The 8,272-nt window shown below is 51.3% G+C and overlaps 1 protein-coding gene and 1 long non-coding RNA gene across 3 annotated transcripts; one reads left to right on the top strand and one right to left on the bottom strand.

Moving 5' to 3' along the window:
- The first annotated feature begins 773 nt into the window (after positions 1-773).
- On the top strand, positions 774-7,804 carry Rps5 (ribosomal protein S5). Of its 2 annotated transcripts, none has more exons than XM_004866557.4 (6): positions 774-978; positions 1,648-1,756; positions 6,498-6,707; positions 6,793-6,921; positions 7,516-7,614; positions 7,688-7,804. In XM_004866557.4, the coding sequence occupies exons 2-6, from the start codon at positions 1,649-1,651 to the stop codon at positions 7,754-7,756; spliced, it is 615 nt and encodes a 204-aa protein (XP_004866614.2). In that variant the 5' UTR covers positions 774-978; position 1,648; the 3' UTR covers positions 7,757-7,804. The 2 variants fall into 2 exon arrangements, with proteins under 2 accessions (XP_004866614.2, XP_021101763.1); XM_021246104.2 differs by lacking the exon at positions 774-978 and adding an exon at positions 1,118-1,472.
- Positions 4,620-8,020, bottom strand: LOC147821318 (uncharacterized). Its single transcript, XR_015447265.1, has 2 exons — positions 7,856-8,020; positions 4,620-7,300 (listed from the first exon to the last, which is right to left on the bottom strand). It is a non-coding gene; the product is annotated as an uncharacterized LOC147821318 (long non-coding RNA).
- Between the last annotated feature and the right edge of the window lie 252 nt (positions 8,021-8,272).

The raw sequence follows: 8,272 nt of genomic DNA on the forward strand, positions 1-8,272 counted from the left end.
TTTGGGGAGGCGGGTCTCCCAGGCCATCCCGCGGTTTGGTGGGATAACCTGAGGCCCGGAAAAGGAAGCTTCCTCACTGAGAGGCCTGGGGACCTGCGCCCCCCTCCCCACTCGACCCGTTCAGACGCCATTCTCAGAGCCGCTGGGGTGGGGAGAGGCACGTGCGGGAACATATCTTCACAACGTGGCCGTATCTGCCATCCTCTTCCTCTCAGCCTTCGGTCGCAAATGCAGAGGCCACCTGGCCCACAGCTCCTGGGAGCAAGGTCCGCAGACTTGGGAGTCCGCGGAATAGGCACCGTCGGGGGCTGCAAGAAGGGTCCCAGCCGGCCAGCCCTGCCCTTCTCCGGGTTCTCCACTCAGAGATGGGTCAGGTCCTGCTCCCACAGCCACGACCCCGGCCCTCGTCCGTCCCGCCTGCAACGCTTGGGCAGAGGTGGGGGTTGCGGAGTCATGGGAGGGGGCGGTGGCCGGGACCAGCGAAGGGCAGTCGTAGCCACCAGGCCCCTCTCCAACCCAGGCCCCCAGTGCGCGCCCGCGAGGCAGCCGTGACGGCGAAGGAGAACGAGAAGGTGCCGAGCAGACTGCTCTGGATTGAGCCCGCTGCTGGCGGTCAGCGGCCTAAATCTAAAGCGAGGGCCTGTCTTCTGCCCTTACTAGATATGGCGGAGTTAACTTCTCGGATGTCTCTGCGCTTGAGCAGAGGCTCGCTGGATGGGCAAGTACTTATACGGAACAGCCCCAGGCCTCCTCAAGTGCGCATGCGCTAGGGACGTGCGCCGCAGGGTGGGCCTTTCATTTTCGTCCCGGATTGGTACTCGAACAACCGGTGACCTTGCGCGCGCCGTGTCGTCTCTGACCCGGAAGTTTTCGCTCTCCTTAAAGGCGTCGACACGGAGCCCCTGGCCTTTTCCTGTCTCTGCCAGGTTGGCGCGTGGTTCGTTCTGTGTGGCTAAGGCGACGTAGCTGCGCCCTCAGGTGAGGCTGCCGAGGGGTCGGCGCTCCGCGGCCCGCGAGGATCACCGGGGGAGCGGTGGCGAGCACCGGAACCGGGCTTTCCCGTTTGGTGCCTCACCCCTTCCGGAAGAAGGGTGCGCAGGAGGGCGCCCTGTCCTTCGGCTGTGGGTTGTGCTGGGCCATCTGCAGTTTTCGGCTCCGCAGGCTAGTTTGGGCTCTTCAGCCGTGCACCGGAATGGGAAGTTTTTGGTTCCTGAGTTTCACAACGTGTGCGTTACCGTGTACACGTTTTTCTTCTCCGTAGCAGCCCCTAGTGTCGGGCCAGAGTGCAAACTTTTGCATCGGTCACCGCGGAATTGGTGCGGTGCCGGTGCCAGGCAGCAAAGGCATCGTGCGGGTGAGAAAGCCGCATTCTGAACTTTTTCTCGCCTGGCATTTGGTTCCTGGTCGGTGTGATGTCTGGGTTATAGAGGGTTCCGCGCAGCAGTTGCTGACCAGGCCACCACCAGGTCCTGGTGAGAGACGCGTCGCTTACACCTGAGTGCTTTTCCTGGGGCTGAGAGAGACCTTCACTCCCACTCACCTCCCTAGTCCACAAAGGGGTCTGCCTAGGAGCGGTGGGCATGGGCTGCCTATGTTGAGGGCTAGCTGGGCTCTGACTGTTTCTCCCTTCCCCCACCCCTTCTCTAGGATGACCGAGTGGGAGACAGCTGCACCGGCGGTGGCCGAGACCCCTGACATTAAGCTCTTTGGCAAGTGGAGCACTGACGATGTACAAATAAATGACATTTCCTTGCAGGTGAGCAGAATGTTATGGTCTTCCCAATAGGAAATGTAGGTTCCTCCAGGAGGGGACGCTTTAAAGTTTTAGTTGTCCCACCAAGTCAGCAGTTGAAGGAATGACAGGAAAAGGAGAGCTCACTGGACTTGCACATCCACTTCTTATCCCCACCCTCTATTGAGAACTGAACTTAGGGCCTTCCCTCTGAGCTACATCCCCAGCCCTTTTCTGTTTTTGAGATGGCTCTCACTAAGTTTCCTGGGCTGGACTAAAACTTGATCCTCCAGCCTCAGCTCCCTAATATGCTGGGATTACAGGTATGTGCCACATGGGTTGAGGATTTAGTTCAGTGGTTCCGGCGCCTGCCTCGCAAGCGCAAGGTCCCAAGTTCGATCCCTGGTACCAAAAAAAAAAACAACAGGTATGTGCCACAACACCTACCTACATATCGTTTTTTTGTTGTTTGTTTTTTTGGTACCGGGCATTGAACTTGGGTCCTTGCACTTGTGCAGCAGACAGCGAAACCACTGAGCTAAATCCCTGGCCATATCCATTCTTTTTAACATCTTGTCCAAAGTTTGCTGCGTTTGTCATGAGATGGTTTCTTCTCTAGGAGTTTGGCATTCCATTTACTCTTGTGTGTCAGATTTGACTTTGCTGTAAGAAAATAATTATTCAGTGTTTCAGGCCTAGGTAGCACTGGCCTGAGGCTGAGGGGGAAAAATCCACCATTTTAAAGTAAGAGCCAGCATAGTTCTTTCCTATGTAGATATTCAGTTGTGCAACACCAATTAATTGAATGAGCTTGGCACCCTTGGAAAAACTTGATTGCCCATGGGTGTATGAATTTATTTCTGAACTTTGAATTGTATCCCACTGGTCTGTATGTCTTGTGTTTATGCCAGTAGGAGTCTTGAGTACTGTAACTTTATAAAGTTTTTAAATCAGTAAATAAGTGCATCTATTTTGGGGGGAAGGGGTGTTGAAACCACATTCTTTGCACTGGGCTACGTCCCCCTTTTTGAGAAAGTGTTTTCTAAGTCACTCAGTTGCACAGGATAGACTCCTTTTGATACTGCTTCAGCTTCCTACAGAGCTGGAATTACAGGCCTGTGTCACCACACCTGGCTTCCTGCTTTATTCTTGCTGCCATACTCATTTACACATAAATTTTTCTTCCTACCAGAGTTTCATGAGTTTTGTGGACTTTAGAAACTATTGCTTTTTGGTTTGGTTTTGTTTTCTGATACCAGGGATCAAACTGAGGACCTTGGGTCGGGGATTTAGCTCAGTGGTTCTGCTGCCTGCCCCGCAAGCACAAGGTCCCGAGTTCTGTCCCTCGTACCAAAATAAAAAAAGTCTGGACCTTGTGCTTGCAAGTCAGGTGCAGCATCACTGAGCTAAATCCCTGGCCCAGGAACTATTTCTTTTATTGCTTGCTGCCTCCCCCCCCCCCCTTTTGAGACAGGCTGGCCATGAACTTGCATTGATCCTCCTGCCTCAGCCTCCTGAGCTCTGGCACTACCCTTTTTTTTTTTTTTACCCTTTTATTAAATGTTGGATTTTGTTACTGTGTGTTTATAAACAAATATAAACTGGATTGTTTTTATTTATTTACCTTTCTTTTTCTATTTACTTAGAGACAGTCTCACTGCAATATGTAGTTCAGTCTGGCCTTGAACTTAACTATGTAGTCCAGTCTGGCCTCAAACTGCTGGAATTTTCCTGCCTTAGCCTCCCAAATGCTGGGATTACAGGCCTGCCCCACCATGCCTGGTTCCCTTTGTTTTAAAAAGAATGAAAATATTTTGTTGCCTCTAGAGATATTACAAGACTTCTGAACTATACCTAAAGGACAGTTCAGGCGTGTTTTGTTGTTTTTTGGGTTTTTTTTGGTACCAGGGATCGAACTCTGGACTTTGCGCTTTAGAGGCAGGCTCCAGAACCACTGAGCTACATCCCCAGCCCCCTAGGCCTGTTTTTCATTCTGAATGTCAGATTTTTTTTTTTTCCTTCATAGGTTTGTTTGGGGAGGTCTGCAAACTTTGTGGTGGTGGTGATTGTGGTGGTAGTGACAGTACCAGGACCTCTTACCTGCTGTATATACGCTACCACTCACCTACAGTCTCCATCCCCAGACTTCATTAAGGAACTAAATAGTAAATGTTTCAGGCATCACAGGTCACAGTGGTTCTCAATTATTCATAAATCTGTTGTGTGTTGTTTTTGGTACAAGCTTTTTTTTTTTTTAAGCAATATATATATATATATATATATATATATATATTTTTTTTTTTTTTTTTGTACCGGGGATCGAACTCGGGTCCTTGCACTTGCACAGCAGGCAGCAAAACCACTGAGCTAAATCCCTGGCCCTTGGTACAACCTTTTAAAAATGTAAGTATTACTTTTGCTGTCCCTGCTCTGCTGTCAGAGCTGGGATGTGAAAGGCAGTGTGGCACTAGGGTTCTCAGTGTGCACTGGGGCATTGGTGCACTTGCTTCTCTCCAGGTTGGATGTTGGACGGCTTTGCTGTTTTCCCATTGTTTCATGTAATTCAAAGAACGTGTGTGTGTGTCTGTCTGACATTGCAGATGATCTTGCTAAGTTGCCTGGGCTAGTCTAGATCCTTGTAATCCACTTGCTTCAGCCTCCTAGAGTGCAGGCGTGACAGTTGTGCACCATCATACCTGTTTTTTTAGTCTGGGTTTTGCCAAATTGCCCGGGCTGGGCTTCATCTTGCAGTTCTCCTGCCCCAGTCTCCTAGATTGCTGGGATTAAAAGCATGCACCACCATGCTCTGCTTGCTTGCGTATATTCTCACATGCAAGTGATACAGTGGTCTCAGCACCCTCTGGTGGGATGATCAACAGCAGTCCCCTTGGCGTACACATAGCTCCTTTAATTCCATCCATCTTTTTTACATCTTCAGGGTTAACATTTTGGCATATTTTTTTTAGACATTTTCTTTCAAAACAGTGGTTCTCAGTGTGGGGGAGTGGTTCCTTCTATAGGGGACATTCTGCAATATGTAGAAACACTAGTTGTTAAAACTGAGGGTGCCAGGCACACACACCTATAATTCCAGTGAATCAGGAGGCTGAAGCAGGACCACAAGTTTGGGCTCAGCCTGAGAAAATTAGTGAGACTGAAAACAACACTGAGATTCCACCTCACCCCACAAAGAACGGCTGCTATCAAGAAATCAACCAATAGGGCCGGGGATTTAGCTCAGTGGTTCCAGCGCCTGCCTTGCAAGTGCAAGGTGCTGAGTTCAATCCCTGGTACCAAAAAAAAACAAGAAAGAAATCAACCAATAACAAATGCTGGCCAGGGTATGGGGAAAAAGGAACCCTTCTCCATTGCTGGTGGGAGTGCAGACTGGTGCAACCACTGTGGAAATCAGTATGGAGATACCTCAAAGAACTTGGAGTAGAGGTCCCATTTGACCCAGATAGTCCCCTGCTGTGTATCTTCCCAAAAGAATTAAAAGAATCATACCACAGAGATATATGTGCACCCATGTTTATAGCGACACAGTTTGTAATAGCTAAAGCTTGGAAGCAGCCTAAGTGCCCATCAACAGGAAACTGGATAAAGAAAATGTGGGGTTTTTATAAAATGGAGTACTACTTAGCGATAAAGAATGAAAAACTAGTCATTTATAGCTAAATGGATGCATATCGAGGCCATACTCTTAAGTGAAATAAATAGGACATACGTGTAAATACTGAATAGTTTCTCTGGTGTGAGAAACAGATAGTGTAAACAAGGGTTAAAATGATTAAAATGAATAATTGATAATTTGAAATAGGAAAAACGGTCCAAAGATGAAGGGGTGAAGGGAGGGGAAGGGGAAAGGAAAAACTATGGGAAAAGAAAAAAAAAAATGGAAATGAAAACTATGTAAATAGGGAAGGGTGGAGGGGGTGAAGGGCACACAGGTAATGGGGAAAAAATAAGAACCAAGATAACATCATGTACAGGTACAAGCACCCAATGATAAATGGAAACGAATTGTATACCTAAAATGTACCAATAAAAGAACTAAAAAAAAAAAAAATTAGACTGTCTCAAAAGATTTGAAAGGCGCCAGCCATGGTAGCACACGTCTATAATCCCAGCACGTGGGAGGCTGAAGCAAGAGGGTCGCTTCGAGCTCAAGGCCAGCTTGAATTAGAAGGCCCTGTCTGTGAAGAAAACTTAAAGGAAAAAAGATTTTTGGGCCAGAGATTTAGCTCAGTGGTTCCACCACCTGCCTTGCCAGTGCAAGGACCTGGGTTCGGTCTCTGGTAACAAAAAAAAAGTTTTTTTTCCCACCATACCAGGGATCGAACTCAGGACCTAGTGCTTTCAAGGCAGGCGTGGTGCCACTGAGCTAACTCCCTGGCCCCCAAAAAATTTTTTTAAAGGACTGGTGATTCAGCTCAGTGGGAAGGCCCTGGGTGCAGTCCCCAGTACTGCAGAAAACAAAACCTGAGGGGGGTGCAGCTAACATCCTGTGGTGGATACTATAGTCTGCTCCCAGATGTCCAGAGCGTATGTGGCTAGGGGAATGACGTTTTAAAACCTGGAGTCACATTCCTTACTCCCTCCATCAACAGCATGTTCCTATTAGTGACGTGGCAGTTGAGACTCACGCTTGTGTCCCCGGCTTGGCTGAGTGGGGTTGTGGGCAGCTGGGGCCTCGTGGGGTGCTAGGTCCTTCCCTGGCAGAGCGCAGCCTGCCCCTGACTGTGTGCCTCTCCGCCCTGTGCAGGATTACATTGCAGTGAAAGAGAAGTATGCCAAGTACCTGCCCCACAGCGCGGGGCGCTATGCTGCCAAGCGCTTCCGCAAAGCTCAGTGCCCCATTGTGGAGCGGCTCACCAACTCCATGATGATGCACGGCCGCAACAACGGCAAGAAGCTCATGACCGTGCGCATCGTCAAGCATGCCTTCGAGATCATCCACCTGCTCACGGGCGAGGTAGTGCTCCGGGGTGGAGGGCGGGCCGTAACACTCCCAGCAAGCACCCTGGCACGTCACCTGCTCAGGGCCCATTCTCTGCCAGAACCCGCTGCAGGTCCTGGTGAACGCCATCATCAACAGTGGCCCCCGGGAAGACTCTACGCGCATTGGGCGAGCGGGAACAGTGCGGCGACAGGCAGTGGATGTGTCCCCACTGCGCCGGGTGAATCAGGTGGGTCCGTGGCCTGCGTGGGTAGCAGGCCAGGATCAGCCACCAGGGCTGGGTGGAGTCTCATCTGGGCAGGTAGGCTCGTCTTTGCCTGGTACATACGTCACCTGGAGCCTCACTTCCTCCAGGGGAGCTTCCTGGATTCCCACCCTGTGCCATCCAGGCCCTGGCACCCCCGCCCCGAGCTGGGTTTCATCCTGTTTCTAGCACACAGTTTACACTCTGTAAAACTTGAGGGGTTTGCGGGTTTGCTGGGGTATCCTTTCTTCTTGGACCATTTAACCTTTCTTTGCTGTCACTCAGAAGTTTCTCCTAAGAGTGAGACTTGCTGGGAATTTAGCCCAGTGGCGAGTGCTTGAGGCCCTGCATTCAATCCCCAGCACTGCAAAATAACAACAAAAAATGAATCAGTGAGATATTTTTAAGTGGTGTGGTGGGATACTTGGGAAGTTAGGGCAGAGGGATCCAAGAGGATGTCACCACCCTATCAGACTTGCTCGTTAGGCTGGAGTGACGTGTTTAGCTGGCATTGCTGAGGTTGGGCCAGGTGCTGGAGCATCCCAGTCTGGCTGGCTTACATTGCCCTGTGCTGTGCAGGCCATCTGGCTGCTGTGCACGGGTGCCCGGGAGGCTGCCTTCCGGAACATCAAGACCATCGCCGAGTGCCTGGCAGATGAGCTCATTAATGCTGCCAAGGTCAGTGGGGGTGAGTTTTGGGTGGGTGTGGGGGGTTAGCCAGCACTTAGAATTGACACCTGTCTCCTTGCAGGGCTCCTCAAACTCCTATGCCATCAAGAAGAAGGATGAGCTGGAGCGTGTGGCCAAGTCCAACCGCTAAATTCCCAGCTGCTGCCCAATAAACTGTGCCCATGGGGCAGCCCTCCCATTTGCTGTGTTGTCTGTGGGTGGGGGATGCTGGAGGCCATGGGGTGCTCACCTGCCACAGCTGTTCGCTCATGGGACCTGTGATGCGCTGGAGGTGGACAGAGGTGCAGCAGGCAGCCCTGGTGTCCAGGAGGCAGTGGGAATGCAGAGTGGGGCTGCCTACCTCTGAGGGTGTGGCACGGTGGCTCAGGGTGCTCCTGAGGGCATTCCTTGGAACCATCCCTAGGTGGAGGAAACAGTCCCGGAGGTTGCCAGTTTCCTTCTGCAGTTGCCCTGGCCCCAGACCCAGCAGGACCCTCTGCACAGGCTCCTCCGGGTTGCCCTCGGAGGCTCCCACCCTACCTTACAGTCGTCCTCGCTGTCCGCCCGGTCAGACTGGCTCGCCCTGGGTGGGGAGGGTTGCCCAACGGGTTCCGCGAGTGCCTAGAGGGGGCGGCCCCAGGGAGGGACACCGATACCCGCCTCCCTC

This window comes from Heterocephalus glaber, unplaced genomic scaffold, assembly GCF_053883595.1.
Source record: "Heterocephalus glaber isolate CG9 unplaced genomic scaffold, H.glaber_assembly_v1.0 deba00001745, whole genome shotgun sequence".
Classification (NCBI taxonomy): Eukaryota; Metazoa; Chordata; class Mammalia; order Rodentia; family Bathyergidae; genus Heterocephalus; species Heterocephalus glaber.